This window comes from Ascidiella aspersa, chromosome 9, assembly GCF_963924565.1.
Source record: "Ascidiella aspersa chromosome 9, kaAscAspe10.2, whole genome shotgun sequence".
Lineage (NCBI taxonomy): Eukaryota > Metazoa > Chordata > Ascidiacea > Phlebobranchia > Ascidiidae > Ascidiella > Ascidiella aspersa.
Genome location: NC_139455.1, coordinates 22,278,817 through 22,297,144, shown reverse-complemented (window position 1 = coordinate 22,297,144; position 18,328 = coordinate 22,278,817). Strand labels below are relative to the sequence as shown.

General features: G+C 35.6%; 3 protein-coding genes across 3 annotated transcripts; 1 reads left to right on the top strand and 2 right to left on the bottom strand.

Annotated features, from left to right (window-relative positions):
- Positions 1-243: 243 nt before the first annotated feature.
- LOC146133614 (small ribosomal subunit protein uS7) lies at positions 244-4,537 on the top strand. Its single transcript, XM_083396571.1, has 6 exons — positions 244-289; positions 1,152-1,256; positions 1,785-1,994; positions 2,709-2,801; positions 3,540-3,674; positions 4,426-4,537. The coding sequence occupies exons 2-6, from the start codon at positions 1,152-1,154 to the stop codon at positions 4,492-4,494; spliced, it is 612 nt and encodes a 203-aa protein (XP_083252697.1). The 5' UTR covers positions 244-289; the 3' UTR covers positions 4,495-4,537.
- A 2,063-nt stretch (positions 4,538-6,600) lies between these two features.
- On the bottom strand, positions 6,601-9,811 carry LOC146133613 (vesicle-trafficking protein SEC22b-like). The gene is made up of 5 exons (XM_083396796.1): positions 9,623-9,811; positions 8,617-8,726; positions 7,911-8,071; positions 7,660-7,806; positions 6,601-7,230 (listed from the first exon to the last, which is right to left on the bottom strand). The coding sequence occupies exons 1-5, from the start codon at positions 9,695-9,697 to the stop codon at positions 7,076-7,078; spliced, it is 648 nt and encodes a 215-aa protein (XP_083252922.1). The 5' UTR covers positions 9,698-9,811; the 3' UTR covers positions 6,601-7,075.
- Positions 9,812-11,625: 1,814 nt separating this feature from the next.
- LOC146133612 (DDB1- and CUL4-associated factor 17-like) lies at positions 11,626-17,990 on the bottom strand. The gene is made up of 9 exons (XM_083397351.1): positions 17,778-17,990; positions 16,505-16,655; positions 16,046-16,325; positions 15,576-15,840; positions 14,847-15,131; positions 14,326-14,464; positions 13,678-13,809; positions 12,438-12,623; positions 11,626-11,922 (listed from the first exon to the last, which is right to left on the bottom strand). The coding sequence occupies exons 1-9, from the start codon at positions 17,973-17,975 to the stop codon at positions 11,645-11,647; spliced, it is 1,914 nt and encodes a 637-aa protein (XP_083253477.1). The 5' UTR covers positions 17,976-17,990; the 3' UTR covers positions 11,626-11,644.
- Between the last annotated feature and the right edge of the window lie 338 nt (positions 17,991-18,328).

Genomic DNA, 18,328 nt, shown 5'->3' with positions numbered 1-18,328 from the left:
TTTCCGATACGGCGTACCTGCAAATATTATTGAAATTGATATTTTTCATCCATCTTTTGTAAACAAAACAGTGTATACATTTGCTTCGTTTAAACGCTGATGCCTTATATGTTGATCTGGCCGACCTTTTATTTAAATTGTTATTTAAAATTGATTGGGTTTGTTGGTGCTGATGAACGATCCCTGATTGCAACAATAAAACACACTTATTACCGCTACCTAGTGGTTACGATTAACGTGCGGCCGAAAAAAATTTTCAGCTTTCCTTTTGGTAAACTTCACGAAAAACGTAAGTTTATTGTTTAATTTTGTTTTATTTGTGATCCGTAAAGCTTTTTCTGGATGATAGAGACGTAATTAATGCACCTAATATATTTTTTCAATATTTTTGGATAAGTTTTACGTAATCAGCGCATATATACTAGACGTGTAATGGTATCTCGCAAAACAATTTTAGTTTCACGGTTTTGGCAAGAAACTTTGGATAAAATGCACCATATAGGTATATTTTTTGTGTTGGTGGATAGAGCAACAGGAGTTGGACAAATTACTGAGTTGTTGTATTCCTAAACTTTTGTTTTTTGAAAATTGAAGGTATTATTAGAATCAGTTACTGTATCTAATTACACAGAATGTTTCTAACCTTTGGATCAGGGCTGCAGAGTCGGTTAAAAATAACCCGAGCTAGACGGCCAAAAAAATAAACCCAAATCTCATGACTCTGATCAAATGTGCGATTTTGATGAGTTCTGAGTCTCTCTACAGCCTGTATTCCACTAATTTACGTAACTAAAATACTGTGGATATTTAGCAATCCACTTAAATGAGTGTCATTTAATTCATTCACTCACAATACATGGTTGGAAAATGTTCCACCATATGCTATTCCACCTCTACAAGTTCCGGTTGGCGGCCATATCAGTTTTAAAATTTGGTACTGCGCATATTGTACTCTGCTAGTTTTTTATGTGGTCTTACTAGAGTCCTGAGTCTGACTATGGCTATGCAGCCCTGCTTTGGATTAGATAAATTTTGTCTTGAGAGTGCAAAATTGTGGTAGGCTTCAGGAAAAGGAAAGTTCAATGTTTTTATATTAAGGATTTAATAGTCCTGCATATAACCCACAAAATAAAATGTGTATTTAAATACAGATGACTGAAGAATTTGGCGAAGTTGCGGTGGCCGAGACCCCGGAAGTGAAACTGTTCGGTAAATGGACGACCAGCGATGTTCAGATCAATGACATCTCATTGACAGTAAGATGTTTAAGATCTCTTAATACTTGCATCTTGCTCTAGATTTTTGTTTTTTAGTAAAATGTTGTTGCTATATTGTAGTTTCTGTTTTCTATTTTTTATGATTTTTTTAACCATAATGTTGCTATTCATTTCATTATGGATCCTCACCATAATCCGTTGCGTACTTAACATAAATGAGTACTTAGTGAGTATCATATACCATAGAAATATGTTGATTAAAGTTACAATCTATGATATCTGCTTAATGACTAATGAGCGAAGTCTAGCAATTTTAAATGTGTTTATCAGCTTTTTTATATTGAGTTATGCATTGTTATAATTTTAAGGAAGATTTATCGAATCCCTAATTTGTTTATGGTTTTCAAACTTGGAAACTTATCTTTTTTCTGGGTCATTAATCAAACAGTTTGGCTTAAAATATTTTTTTAGGATTTAAATGGTTAACATTTTTAGAAATCAATTTTTAATTATAGTGGCACATAATATTAAAATCTCAAATTTTACCTGGAACCTTGTTTTTTCCAGGACTACCTGCCAGTGAAGGACAAGTACTCCAAGTACCTTCCCCACAGCTCTGGACGCTACCAGATCAAGCGATTCCGCAAGGCTCAGTGCCCCATCGTGGAGCGTCTAGTCAGCTCAATGATGATGCACGGACGCAACAACGGAAAGAAGTTGCTCACCGTACGAATCATCAAGCACGCCTTCGAGATCATCCATCTGCTAACTGGGGAGGTAACTACTTTAGCTTTAAAAACTTTTTTAGGATTTATTTTGTGAAGGACAGTGCTGGTCAACCTTTTTTTATTTGCAGTTCACTTGCAAGTAGCTAGGTATACAACTTTCTAAGGCGCAGTTACAGTTACAAAAATGTAACAAAGGCAATGCAGCCAAGAGTGGAATAATGTTTCCTCATAAATATGCGGAAGACACAAACAATTTGGCACTTTTTATTCATTTTTCTTCTATTTTACTGTTGAAACTCGCAAACATGGGGCTTTTTTGGGTTACTTCTGAAGGGTTTGTCACAAGGTCTCTGAATCTTTAATTGTTTTTGAATTGATTTTCATATTTCTTTAAAAAAAACCTATGTTTTTGAATGCTGTAGTAAATCATTTTAATAATATTTATTATTGTGTCAACCATTGAATTTATACTGTTTTGTTTTGAATTGCTTTCAAAAACGTCAAATACTTCAATTCAGGTCTTAGAAAACCTAAATATTTTCTTTGAAATATCATTTTAATTTATGAAAATGACTAGTAGCCCTGCTTTTAGAATTCAAGATAACTGAAAAAAGTTTACATCTAACATTTTACAGTGTTTTGTTGATTAGTGCTTAGTTTAAGTTGTTATGTAACTATGTACATTTAAAGCCTGTTTTGATTGCAATACCCTATTTTCTTAATATGTTATCTTGTTTTTAATTTGTTTACTAATACTGCTCAGAACCCATTGCAAATCCTTGTGAACGCAATCATCAACTCTGGACCAAGGGAGGACTCGACACGTATTGGACGCGCTGGAACCGTCAGAAGACAGGTAAATTACCCAAATTTAAAAATTACCATTTTTATTTTAACTGCATGGGGATACATAATTTCAAGTAATACAAACTAAACAGTTTTGTTCATTGTTGTGTAAACTAGTTATTTTGAAATGACTTCAGCCCTAGTCAAGTCATTTGTGATAAAACACAAGTCAAGTCTTAAGTCCGAATTCCTCAAATGTCCAAGTCAAGTCCCAGAAGTTAATATTAGAACATCAAATCACTGAGATAAAAATAGAATTAACCATTAAAATTAGTAAACTTTTTCGATTATGAACAGTAATTCAGTTAAAAAATAATCTGCTGCAATCTTATTGTTTATTGTTTGTCACATGTACAAAGTGAGAGTTTAATTTGATAATAAAATGTAAAAGTTATTTAAGGACTTAAATCCAAATCCAAGTCAAGTCATTTGTCTAAAAGTTTTTGGGTCAAGTAAAGGAAAACAGTGACTTCAGTGCATTCAAGCCATTGACTTAAAGTCATTAAAACACTGGTTTTGTTCTTTTAAATTATAGAGTTTAATTGAGGAATATAAGTTACTCCTGTAATCTTGTTTGCTTTACCAAGTTAAGCGAACAGATTGAAGCCGTTTTTGATTTAGAAGGACTTGAATTAGTTAATGTCAAAATGTTGATCATGCATATTTTTCAATCTCATATGGCCAAGCCCCCATTGAAATCATACCTCTACACAAGGAATATTTTACCCAAGTAATCTGTTCCCTACAGTCTGTTGATGTTTCCCCACTCCGACGTGTCAACCAAGCTATCTGGCTTCTTTGCACCGGGGCTCGTGAAGCTTCTTTCAGGAACATCAAGACTATCGCCGAGTGTTTGGCTGACGAGCTCATCAATGCTCACAAGGTGTGTATTTCTTGCCTAATTTTTTCAAGATCATTAACAGAGACCATTTTTTACCCACTTCGTTTTATTGGAATTCAGTGCTTCGCTACCTTATTGAAACATTCAGTAATTATTGCTGGCATACCACAAACCTAGATTTCCAAGTCAGAGCTGGACTCTGCGCACACAATGGAGTCAGCTAGTTAGCTGGAGTCGGACTTCACTTCTGTTTTTCGACAGGAGTGGTCCTCTGATTCCGACTATTTAGCCCTAACGCAAACTGTTTGTTTTAAAGGACGAGATTGTTAAGAAAATATAACCACATAACAGCATAATTTCGATAGCTTGCTGTAAGATAGTAAAAACACCACCGTTCGTGTTTTTCGCGTCATTCTATTTATGATGTTTTATTAGCATCACGACCTACAGTACATCTGTATAGTTTAACACTGTCATTGCTTTCAATAAACGAAAGATTTTATAAGAATTTGAAAGATATACCATTTGCCAAATAATAAAACGTTGAAATGCTGGTGTTTTCACTAAGCAGGATGTGCGTTTTAAGGCACATATTTTACGTGCCCCTGCTTGGGCCAGTAACTGTACGTTTCGAAGTTTTTTTGTTGTTGTTACCGTTGTCGACAAAACTTGGTTCTGTGAATTCATTGGTGCTATAAGCCGGTCCGGTAACAATTTGTCATAATTACCAAGTCCAGACTACTTCAAAAGTAACAGCTCGCTGCAATAAAAACTCTGTTTCTCTTGTGTCCAGGGTTCGTCGAACTCCTACGCGATCAAGAAGAAAGATGAATTGGAGAGAGTGGCCAAGTCCAACCGTTAAAATGTTGCTGTGATAACAAGCAAATACATCTCCACAATTCAAACTAGCTTGTTGAGTTTTCAGCAAATGTTTAGGTTTGGCAGTTATGACACAAAGCCCCTTAAGTGTTACTGTTAAGGTGGTAAAACAAGTCATTTTAGAAATGCAAACATTGAATTTACTACAATGAAAAATATGAATTTACTACAATGAAAAATATAAGTTCTCATATTAGCTGAGAAACTTGGCTGATGAGTCCTTCAACGCAAGTTAATATCAATGTAGTATACCTATATGACTGGGGTCGGCTACTTGTAGTGGACGTCTAAACCAAATTTAGCAGTCTCGGCGGGACGTAATAAGTTTAAATTACAAATCTAGTGTTAAAACTTGTGGTGGTTTTTAAGCAACTTTAAAATACCTCTTGATCAGGGACGGACCCAGGATGTTTATACAATTGAAAACAAATCTTATTATATTCAGTTAGTAGGCTGTGTGACGTTTTAATACGATGTTTGCTGAACAACAATTTTTGAGGTCAATGTAGATTGATATCTGTGCATATATCACGTAAAAGTTAACGTAATAGCACAGAGTGTTTTAGTTGGAGAGAGCTGTTATTTTCGTTATTATAATGGCTACATTGTAAATAAGTTCAAATTGCACGTAGACCTGCTATTTCGTTTAAATTCTATTTTTGAAAACGTCACAAAGAAAAATCTGTCATAAAAATTGCTACGGGAAGCGCCATCAGTTTAATTGTGTATATAGTGTTTTCAGCGAGAGCCTTAAAAGGGGTAATCGAATCAATTTATTTATCAATGACCTCGTATATCGGGGTTGTCGCTCTACCAACTTAGCGTAGGTCTACTATGATGAGCGTGTCGGTATTGTTCAGTACGACTTCTAAAGGGCCTCATGGCAATTGTTCCCCCTCTGTATGAATGTTTCAGTTATAGTTTTTGTATAACTTAAATGAGATCGGTACACTATCGATGCGTGTCAAATTTAAAGGGCGCAATATATTCGCACAAAGCGCGATAAAATTTATTTATGATAGACTAAAAATGTTATTGCTTTGCTGGCATGCATGGCGCCTTCAAGCTGAGCATAATAACTCGTAAAGCTATCTTTCGATAAAGGTAAGCAAGAAGTGCGAAAATATTTGTTTGTTAATATAGCCAAAATATACGGGGCATTATCTGGTGTCCAGTTGTAAAAAGGACTGTCCGCGTGTCGTAGGTTTGCCGGCCCCTCAGTCGGGCAATGTTAGATAACCTACTACCAAACCTGCCTTTTTGGTTGATTTCATGGTGCCCTAAGGGCCCGAGACGAAGCCATAAATACTAGGGCTGTCCGGCTTAAACAGGACGTATGGTAAGCCGACCTAAACTGTCCAAGTCAATCTCGATTGCATAATCAGTCCGACTCCGGCCAAATGTGCGATTTCGTCGAGTACCGTACCGCGACCGTCTCCGACTCTTACAGCCAGTATTTCACCCAATTGCTAAACTAAAATAAGGCTGATATTCAGCAATCCACTCATAGGCGTGTCATATAATTCATTCACCCACAATACGTGTTTGGATGCTATTCCACCTTTATACCTTACAATTTTCGGCTTTCAGTTTCGAAAATTTGGTAACGTGCATGTCAGACTCGGGACTTTACGTAGTTTTACCGAGTCCGATTCCGCAGCCATGTTGGTCATACACTCAGACAGCGGAGAGGTATTCCGCGGTTTTGCAGAATATTGTCCAAATGCTAAATGCCACCCTAAACAATTCGATAAAAAATATATTTATATTTAAACTCACAGAAGGCGGAAAATGTTTCAAGATTCATATTCGTCTCTTTCAATTTTGCAGTTTTACGAGCCTCTTAAAATACGTCCAGGTAATTCAAGATCCGCGTAGCTAAAGCAAATATTAGCTGAACCTTGAAAAAATAGATTTACAAGCTTCAATTTCATTTGTTTGAGCATGGCAGTGAAGCCATTTGGAATCGGATCGGACTTGGGTTCAAAAATGTCAGGTATTGCAATAAAATTCAAGTACCGGACATTTCAATTCCCGTGCAGCAACTACATGGCCACTAAACATAGCAGATAAACAAGTCACAGCGTCGTAAAGTACACAACAACGCATTTATTGACGCAACTTTAAAAGGGTACAGAGACAGCAGAGCGACTGTGAAACAACATTGCAAAATCCACCAAGATCAGTTACACACAATTCCAACCCTACTCTTTTTCGGTGGCGAACTAGGTTTTCACTTTAAAAACATTTTTTTGTAAACAAACGCACGAAAACACGCAGCGCTACGACAGTTTTGTGACATCGAATTAACAGTATTCACATAGTAATTCAGTATTGAAACAGAATTTTCTTTCTTTTCTGATGTCACCGGCACATCTCTTACATCAGGGAAAAAACGAGAAGGGAAAAGTGTTTAGAAGATCGCTTCGAGGAACAACGCAAACCTTACAGCGCCAAATTGCAGCGGTGTGCAACAATATAAGTTCCGTAAAACTCTTCAAAGACACGCTCGTGGAACGTTTATATAGCGATCTAGTATGGCAAAAAAATGAGAAGGGGATTTTCTACATCCACCAATAACGGATGTACAAAAACGCTATTATGAGCACGATTAAAACAGCGGCAATCTTGGCATAGGAGGATCTTAAATTAAGGTAGTGGGCGTCCTGCTTGTACTTCTTGGACAAACTGGCGAGGTTGCTTGCTTTATCGCCAAGCTCTGAAATGCAGGATCGGTTTAAAAAATACTAAAAATTTTCTGGCAAGGCATTTTACAACAAATTGTAATAGAAAAACAAATTGCTCCTGTGAACCAGAGTACGATCAATTACATTAATTCAGTTCAACTACAATTTTACTCCGTTAAATATTTCAATTACATTAAAAACCGCAATTAATTTCATCAATTACAATTTCCACATTGAAACTTCAATTTTGCAATTTGAATTACACAGAATTAAAATGCCCCAATTACATGACAAATACATTAAAACCTGTAATTAATTACATCAATTAGACAATTACAATTGATCCAACCCTGCTGCGAAACAGGGTAAGCTTGAAACTTTAAGAGCATAATTTTTGTGGAATATTGAAGTTAGCTATTCTAAAGTTTCAATAAGAGCAACAATAAGTCCACTTGTTTTACCTGATAAAGCCACCCCCCTTTGAAGAACATCGTCGATGTTTGAAACCATGATTCTCTGCACGTCCTGTAGTTCAGATGACACTAGACTAAGATTTCGTCTTGTTCTGCTGTCTGTGTATGTCTTCTTTGTTTTTTGCATGTAAGTGTCTAAAACAAAGACATACAATGTTATTTATCTATGCAATGTATTTTATCTATAACCAAGGGGTTTTCCAGCCTAAATTTTCAATAGTAACAAGGTGTTCACCAACCAAATTCAATGAAGGCATAAGGTCGCATCACGTTTTCCACACGGTTGCCATATTGCACAAAAAACTCAGACGATAATTCGTCCAGGTATGAAAAGGCAAGCTTTTTGCTGAAGGTGGGTTCGCAGAGCACAAGGTAACAGATATCTTGGTCAATCATGTAACTGAAAATAACAGAAAAGCAACATTCAAATCAATTGTAAGATAATAAATAGTTACGTGAGTTATGCTTTAAAACTTTAAATTGTAGCAATTAAACAGCTATTGACGAATACACTGAACATCTTGGTATATACTTGTTTTAGGAAAATTGGTATAATCTGATTATCTCGATAATAATCTGAATTTTGCGATTGGTATTTAAACTGTTTAGCAGCAAAAGAGCAAAAGTAGGTATTCAGCAGTCAATAAAAACACATTTTTGAGATGAAATATATATATTTGTATATATATATAGAACTATATATATGAGAATATATATTTCTGTATGATGTATTAAAGCAAACATACTCAGTTTCTGTGCAAAACCAACTTAGTAGGAAAATGCCAAAAATAAATACATATTTTATGGTAATTTGTTAAACATTTCTAAAAAATCTTTAAACATTTTATTGTCTGGGAAATTCCTTGTAAAGCGACGTGTTTCAGCTGACATAAAGTAGTCACTAAGTCAATCCCAGGAAAATGTGCAGTGAATTTTGTTACTTACTGGAATAACATCTTTCCTGATTCAATCGTGCAGCGGTCCGGACTTTGATTTGTCAACTTTCTGAAGAGAAGTTTGGCCTGGTTCTGATATTCTGTAAGACTTTTGCCCGTCTACAAACAATTGACTAATCTGTTAAAACTTTTCAAACAATGAGCACAACACAAGAATTTCAAGGCTGTATTTGACAAACCTGTTGCTTTTTGAAGAAAGCATGGCAATATTTTTAGGAACTGATACCATTATTTGTGTACAGTTTGTTGTTTATTTGTATAAACCATCGGACAGGGCTAATGTGGTTCAATACACAATATGAAAATTTGAAAAATAAAATTTTTAGGATCTAATCACTAGTTCGTTACAAGGCTGCCAAACAAAATACTGATTATTGTTTATAGATTGTTTTCAAATATGTTGTCAAGTATTGACCTCAATTTATTTTGGTGGTTTTAATGTTGTACTTGGATCTATAAAGTCACACATTATGGGAGTGAAACTAAATAGTCATTAGACTGTAAAAACACACATGGTGATTTAACTAACCCGTAACCAAAACCTAAACCTGTGTGATGTTATAACTACAACAAAACCACAAGACATTTAAAACATCAAGCCAGTCACTCCATTATTATATGGTTCCAAAAGATACCAAATTAACACGGGAATTTCAGCCGTAGTTACGAACGATTGCAGCTATTTCTAATTTAAAATGTAACTTATTAAAAATTAGAATGTGGCGCTGGTCTAGAATCCTGCCGCAATTATTAAATCAATGCACAATATTTGGGCCAGGGTCTGAGCAAGCGCTTGGGTGTGAGTGGGTCAATTATTATTATATTCATTATTTAATAACAATACTTACTCGCACCCTAACCCCAATATTGTGCGTTGTGGTAGTATTCTAGACAAGCGCCTAGAAAGTTAACAACTGCAACATTTCTTGCCTAAAATATTAGGTATCGGAATAAAATGTCAAGTATAGGACATCCCCAAAAAAGCATAAATTAACCTGTTCATCTTCCTGCATTGAAGCTGCCAGAGGTAGTCCGTCCCGCACACGCGCAATCATGGTAAGCAAAACCATCTTGAAGATATGTGGGCGTTCAAACTGCGCAAAACTCAAATTGTTCGGCACCTATAAGCAAAAGCTTGTTTTCTAAAACATCACCAAAACCCCACAAACGTTAATTTCGTCCAAAGCTTTTCCAAAACAAACGCGAAACTGACGAAGCGTGACGCGGCAAAAGATACGTGTTCCAAGGGGCGTCCTTTAATCCGACACAACACAGTTAGGAATTTGGGTGGTGGCCCTCACCTAAAAAGGGATCCACAGATCAGTATTTCAGGTGGTGATCACAAGTAGCCTATATATGTATTCTTAATTATTTGCTATTTGAACTCAAATATGTCATTATATGACTTTGGAGATCTCCCATGTGGGTCAATATAAGGGGCACGACAAATAAAAGGTTGAAAATCTAATCTTGTAGTGATTTGTGCCGTTGAAGCATTCTTAGGGTGTTATCGAATGAAAAGTTCATGTTCCTCTGACCAACCCAATTACGTAAAAAAAAGCAAAGAAAGTAGGCTATACCCATCCAAAATATTTTTGTATTAATTGCCTATTATTTATATTTAGTATGTTTCGATCGGTTTACCTCGGTCAAGTGGTTACGAGTCATTTTTATTGTAACGAAATGCGAATCATTACAAAACTGACTTAGCGTTCATAAGTAAAAAAGTTAAGGAACTATAGTGTTTCAGTCAATAACCTAATTAAGACCTTAAAAAACATTTAAAGCGATATAAACATTTATTTGAGAGCGGTAAATTTAGCAGAAAATATTTAACTCTGGTCAGTTAACCGCGGGGGATCCAATAATAAACAACTGCTTTGCGAACAAAAATCTACACAATTTAAATCTGCCTTATGGCCAGCGATTTTCGTACAAAAAGCGGCATACAGGATCCTATCGATTAAAGACCATTCAAAAAAAGTGCGGCTTAAGTTGGTTAGAAGGCCGTAATTAAATCCCTTGCCTACTGTTGCGTGTGCATTAACACCCAGATACAATGTCATTCGTCGAATTACAAAATTGTGGATTCAACTACAAACAAATTAAATTTCTGCAGATATTGGTTCAGTTATTAGAGGGCTTTATCACATTCAGATTCATATTCTATTTATTTCTGTCGATCTTTGCAAACATTGAAAAACACTTTATCGGTGACTAATGACAATGCATAAAGCACACAGAAACAAAAAATAGTTTTGTTGTGGTCTTGCAAATAAGCTTTATTGCCTAATTTTGAAAAATAAGTTTATTGTTGGCAGTGCGAGATCTTAAAACCAAGCGCACACAATTCTTAATGGTATGCAAACAGTCGGCATAACACCACATATTGGCCGAGAGGCTTTATTCTAAGAACATAGAGAAAATGAACAACCGAAACAGTCAACGGTTGAATGAAAAAATACGAGTCAGTGGAAACTCGCATAAACCACCCAAGAAATGACAAGCACGAAAACAAAAGAAAAAAGAAATGAAAGGAAACCTTACCGCCAATCACACGAAAGAAATAATGCATTCTCGGATACGAGCATAGTTTTACCAAATAGCCCTTTGCCATGATAACTAGGGTTGTCATACAATATCGAGAAACCGATACCGGATGCCAAGATGTAGTATCGGTACTTGTCCGAAATTAGGGTATCGGTGCCGGTCTGATATCCAAATTAATATAAAAAATGTAGCTGTCAAACGCAGCTATTTGACCCTGAAAGGTAAATTTATCAAAATAAAGTTGGTTTACAACGGGAGGTAACCAAACTTATTAACAATGAAGAGCATTTGGGCTTTAACAACCTGAAAAAAGACATTCTTACGTTTAAATATTATATATGTTTGAACAGAGCAGTGACGTAATTTGGTATCTGGCCGGATCGAGGTACTTTTTGTCTAAAATACCAGGTATAGATATCGGAATAGAACGTCAAGTGCTGGACATCATTAAATTGATAAAACAGTTTTCAGCGGCGCTTCGCTTTGCCTTTAGGGCCACCCATTCTAGTCCAATTTTGCGGGATACAGCTGCCGTATTTCCTGTGCAGCCTCAGTATCTTGTACTCGATGTACGAATTTCCAGCGGGCAAACGAGTGAAGGCAATTGTTTCTTGGTCGACCAGGATTGAAAGGGCGTCCCTGTCACACGGCGAAACGTCGCTTTGCAGGTGGAAGGTCTGCAGCCACGCGCCCGAGCGGGAATCGAACACGGAAATCACCAACTCGGAGCCGCCTTCTTCCAGATCTGTGTGTGGAAAGAAATGCAAACGTTTCAGATGCAATTATTCGGAGAGTTAATATTAGAAAATGAAAAATTTAACGTTCATGCTGAAAAAAACGTGATGACCAACTCGGACACATTCTTCTAGGTGAAAATACAGTCAAACGTCATGGTGAAAAAATAACCCATTAGAACCAAATAGGTATTTTTTCGTATGCGCCCTCGAAACTTACATTTCTGTTTGTATAACAAATAGGCATTAGGACAAATGTGTTGGACTTCAAGAAACATTATCCATTTGATCAGATCTAAGCAGTTTTTTGTAAGTTAGAAAACAATCGTTTTTGAGCGGTTTTATCGCCACCTTAGTCATAAAACCAAGTGACAATTTCAAAAATCAAACTTTGTTTGTTAACAGGGTTTCGCAATTTTTTTAAGTAAAAAGTGTTTTCGCAAATTTTTTTAATTTAAAAAAACAACCGTTCCGGACCATTTTTTACCATCTGCGCCATACAACCAACCCGAACCGAAAATCTCACCCCAATCTACTCGGTATTGCCCCGTGGGTCGGTAGTAAAGCAGCGCGACAAAGTTCATCTCGGGTTCGTGCTCCACACTGATCAGAGAGTGGCGCGGTTCGTCACCGGGGGAGAGGACGCAGTAGGAAAGCGGCCGAGGGCGCCGGATGGGCCGGCCAGATGACGTCACAGTGTGGGCCGGAAGAGCTGGAATTTAGAAAAGAAAATTTATTTTTTTTCAATGAAGGCCTGATTGAAGCCTTAGTGAACATTTAAAAATCTAAAGACTTTTTTTTAAAGAAAATAGATTAATCATAAAGTACGCTTTGGCCTCTCCTCAAATGACGTCATTCCTGAAAAATTCCATGCCAATCCGGGTCCAAGCGATCCAAAAATAGCTTTAGGTGCCGCGCTGATAAAAGTTTGAGAACCCCTGACTTGGTGTTTTTCAGATACACTTCTATTAATTAGAAAAGATCTTTAGTACTCCGAATAATTAATGAAATATGAAGGGTAACGAAAATAAATTTAACAATATATTATATTCGTCAACGGCACACAGTTCTAAATGTGTGCCAAATAGGTCCTTTTCTATAAATACCTCGCTTAGGAAATAGGGTTTAGGTTTTTAAACTTTACATATAAGCAAAATCACCTCAGAGGGTGAAATTTTTATACTGATTTAACATAGATTGGGGTTATTTCTTACTTTTCTTTCCTATCAGGTTAAATTTTACATGGGTATTATAACGGCATGGTTAAGTATGGGGATGTCTGATAAAATTGGATAGAAGTAGAAACACCAAGTGATAGTATCGGTCATCGTCCGATGCTAGGGTAATTTCAGTATTGGTCTGATACTAAATTAGGACTTTCAGTCATCATATAATTTAATGTCGCTACTTCTAGCTTTAATGTAAATTTATTAAAAAAAGTAGTTTAACAACTGCAGGTGTAACTAAACTTAATAAAGTAAACGCCAAAGGAAACTTTAAGAGTCATAACCAAATATAAACCACCTTTAAAAGTTTTAATTTCAGCTGTTTATGTTGTTTGAAAGTAATAATGTCATTTGCTATCCGATCGCAATACTCTTTGTACAGAATATTGAGTAGCATTATCAGAATAAAATTCGGAAATCCCTAAATTTAAGGTACACCGTGGATTGCTTACTGTTAACTATTCAATTTACTTTAATTGACTTATTTATTTCCATGCACACATTTTAATTGAATTGCAAAATAAATTTTGTTTAATTTACCTTGTGTGTCTGACCTGTGTGATGGCCCTACCCATCTGGGTTGCGAGCTACAAGCAGTTGGAATTGGTGAAATGTCGATTTCTAATAACTTGACGATCTTGCTTTGGATGGTGCTTTCATCGATGTGTTTGCCTGAGAAAGAAACAATTACAAGATGTCAAGATTGAAATTGATTTTTTCGTTTATAAAACACTACCCTCTGTTAAATTTTACTAGTAAAATAGCATTTAATCGATTGCGAATTGTTTAAGCAACTGGCTATTAGATCATTTTTTTTCATTTTTAACTCAAAACAAACTTTAGGTAACGCTTGTTTAACCAGAAAATACAACATTGCCAGGTCATATAAAATCATTGCACTAAGTTTAACAAAAAAAACATGTATTTAGGCAATCGGTGTCCATGAAAATTTGGATCCTGTGATTTATAGCAATTTCTTAACCAGCGTAACCATGCATGGTAATTGGAGAATACCAGTGTTGTAATGCCTAAGTCACCGTTTTGAAATAACTTGAATCGAGTGTTTTAGAGAACTGACATGAACTAGACTCAAGTCTTTAAGTCAAATAACTTTAATTGGGGCCACGACTTGACATATCGACAGCACCACTTTGACTCGGCACATTTATACATTTTTAGCACACCAACCTTTTTTGTTGTCATTGCAGGAATGATTGATGGCTTCAATTTGAAGTAATTCCATAGAGTTGAGGTTGTGCTTAACTAGCCCATAGTCAGGGACAAACCTAAAACCTTGCCAATGCGAAGAGTCCCATTTCTCCACCATCTGGCAAAAAAAGCAAACTTAATTAGACAAGAGAGAACCGCTCCGATTCAAACAACAATCAGTCTGCAAGGTGTAAAACTTCTACTATAAATATGTATTTCGCCATATAAATGAATGGCATCATCAGTTTATCTGTACAAACAAATAGCAAAGAATATTGAAATATTAAAAACTAAAAAAAAATAAGTAAAATGCTTCCCCGTTTTTATCGTCGGCATAATGTGTGGAGGGCAAGATGTTGTTTTTGTAAAGCCAATTTTTTACAATCAAAAATCCAAACATACATTTTAAAAACTAAAAACACATACTCTGACACGCCAGGGTAAGTTTTATTGTTTTAAAGTCTGAAAAAAAAACTCTAAACTCAATTTAAAGCACTTACCTGCAATGCCCCTGATGTAACTTCAGCATCGGTTGCAACATCACGAACCGACCAACTCGTTCCATTCCGACAGGTTGGCACCAAATAGTGATAGGGAGTTCCCCCTAGCTGGAGAGAATGCTTTATTGCTGATGCTGAAAAGAGACAAGGAGCATTGCTGAAGCCCTTCTGCATGCTGTGTGCGGAGAAGGGCACATGTCGCATTGTGTACGGAATACCGATGAGTTTGCTGCCCACTTGCGTATCCACCTTTTCTGGAATGATGTCGCCTGTTCTTAAAATCACCTAAAAACATGTAGTTAGCAATTTATTGGATTGAATAATAGTTGGGAATCAATACCAGTTGATATCAAAACATCATAAAGTCTTGTAAATTCTGACACTGTCATTTAGGTTTTAAGTTAATAATTTAAAAAAAAATCTTTAATTTATTGCTACTACATATTTTTTAACCGCATAAACTAATAACAGCAATAAAAAGATAATATTCTACAAAAAAGTTTAGAGAAACTTAAAGCACAGTAGAGGTTACAAGTGTTTTATTTATTGTCATTGGTTTCCTTAAAATTTTATATATTGTTTTTATTTTATAGTGTTTTAAAAAGGGTTGAAAATAAATAAATAGATATTCAAACTGTTCAAAATGTTACCTACCTCTGTGCTGGCTGTGGTATCCCTAGTACGTCTAACTAAAACCACCAACCATCATATGCTTCATAAAACACTCACATTTTGCTTAAGTTGTAGCTTATTTTCAAATGAATATTCTTTGATGATGTCGGAAAGACTGAAGAAGTAAAACATGGATGACTTTGTGATGGAGAAGAACAAGAGGTCATTTATAAGATCGACATTTCGAGTGCTTGCAAGCATTGTAACCACAAAGTGACACTTCACCCGTAATGGATAGAGACCGAAAACGCACATCGCAACTGCTTTTGTGTTGCTGGAGGCGGACGTTTGTGCAGATTTGACATAAAAGCTTTCGCTATCCCTAAAAAAAAACATGTTTATTTTTAACTTTTGAGGTATTTTATTTAAAGAAACATTTAACATTAAAAGTTACAAAAAAACAAAACCGTTTTGCAAGGTAAGGTGTAAAAATTAAACAGACAATACTTACTCAGATGCGTGTTTATCATTTTTATCAGGCTGTTTTATCCCAAAAGAATCAAGAAAACAAAATTTGCAAACCTCACCTATTAGAAGCAATACACAGATAATTAAAATTGATTTTTGAGGGAGAATCTGTAAATGAGGAAGAAGCAGGGTCATTGCAAAACTCTGGATTGAAATGTCTACTGGGAATAAATATTCTATCAACAATGTCGCAGGTTTCCAAGTCCATTTGAATCAGCCAGCCGCTTTTGCTCAAAAGCAACAACTGCGAACTTCTGCATTTTTGATCTCTAGGGGGAGCGCAGTTGTTCGGAACATCGACTGCTGTGGCATCGACGATTCGCTCATTGCATAGAAATTCTTTAAAATCACATTTTGAAAGATAAATTAACTGCATCATAGCTAAAATTGACAAAGAAAAATCAACATCAATGATATACAAAACAATCTGTAAAAAAATTGCAATTTACAAAATGGTGAAACAACAATTAATAGTGTAAAACATTATTGAATACTCTTACAAAATATTAGCTAATCACCTTCAGTTTTCAAAAGATGAGATTTCATTATCCGGGGCCCAGAAGTAGGTCCAGTGAAAGTATTAAAACAAGCTCTGTAGTTATCAATAAACAGCCGCCCATGGCAATACGATGCTGCTTTGGATTGGGGGATCTTTCTGCATGCGATGGTCTGCATTGTAAAATGATTAAATGTAAGTAGATCAGCGTTACTTTTTTAATTTTGAACTTTCAAATATAAAAAAATGTGCTTTTTAATGTAAAACATCTTGTTGCAATAAACACTATTCCTCTTGATACCAGAAGAACTCTTCTGTGCCCAAACAAACTATTTGACAAATGCTGCAACGCAGCCGCACCAAAATTTACTGTGTGCAACTTTGAAAAGTCATTAAAGTGGGACAAATAAGCGACATACCCTATGAAATGTACAACAAGACAACTGTTACTTAAAAACAACACTACAAAAATCTAGGGTTGGCAAGCCTGTCAATTGACCGCACTTTATTTAACCGGTCAAATACTCATATTGGATTCAAATAGTGTACATTTTTTTAGGGTTGTTTTGTGATTTGAGATTTTAATAATCGTGATTGTAAATTTTTTAGAGAACTCAAATATAAAATTGTAGGGTTTACCTAGTGCAAACACATGTTCTGTGGAAGTAACAAAGTGTTTGTAATAGCAAAGTAGATTTATTTTGTTTAGAATAAATGCATGTATATGATGAATCACGCTTGTCATAAAAAGAAACACTAGTTGGTTCTATACCACAATCTTAGGCTACTTAGAAATTTAGAAGAACCAAATCCTTTGTCCCTAGTGGAACCTGGTGATAATATGGAAAATTCAGAGAGTGACAAAGTTGTGACGAGGAGTAAAAATATTTTTTTACTGATGCTTTTACTTGTTCTTAAATCTGGGTAATAAACTTGTTGGCTTAACTAGGTAGTTGTAGTAATGGTATAAATTACTATACTGCTATAGTATTACTTGCAAGATGGTCATGGTTTTGCAAAAATTCTTATTGATAGTCAAAAAATAATTGTTTTTGTTTTACAAACTATTGCACTTGAGCCAAACCGTTCATATATTTATTTAAAGTTAAAATCAAGGTTTATTTTTAACTTCAATTGCATTTAGATATTGTGTGTAGTATTTGACCAATATTTGACCTATTTGACAAGTATTTGACCGGTCAATTGACCGAGTTTTATTTGACTGGTCAAATGCCCAACCCTACAAGAAACCTGAAAAAATATTTAATTTATGGCGTAAAATTGCAAACGCTTACCTCCAAATATGCCCCGGGGTTGCAGTACAAGGATTTTAAAAGTTCAAAGTCGGTGCTCTGATGCTGCCGTTTTCTGTGGCAAATCCGCTGAAGGCTTCGGCCGTTTTCGCGACTCCTTAAAAGCGATGTGATCGCGCAAAACTGATACGTTTCCCATCTTTTTTGGGTTTTAGAGTTTTTTGGGGGTTTAGAAGCCATTGCGATAATTAATTGAAATCTAATAAGCTTGTGTACATTTTACGCATGACTTGCAATCGTTAATGCTTCAATGGCGACATTAATTACCCAGAAAATATTTAATTTCTCAATAGATGCGTGTCTGGCAAATTAGTCAATAAAGCTTCCTGCAGTGAATAACTTAAGAATTTTTAAAGCGCAAAATTTTGTTCTGTACCATCTCTTTGATGAAAGTAAGCCTCGTGTTTTTGAGTTTTTTGGGGAACTTAAAAAATGGGTTATTACTTTGGTCGTGCTCCATTAAATTTAGTTGTTATGCGATTCGCATGATTGCCACACATTGTGTGGTGTAGAAAGTTTTCCTGCCGGGTGTT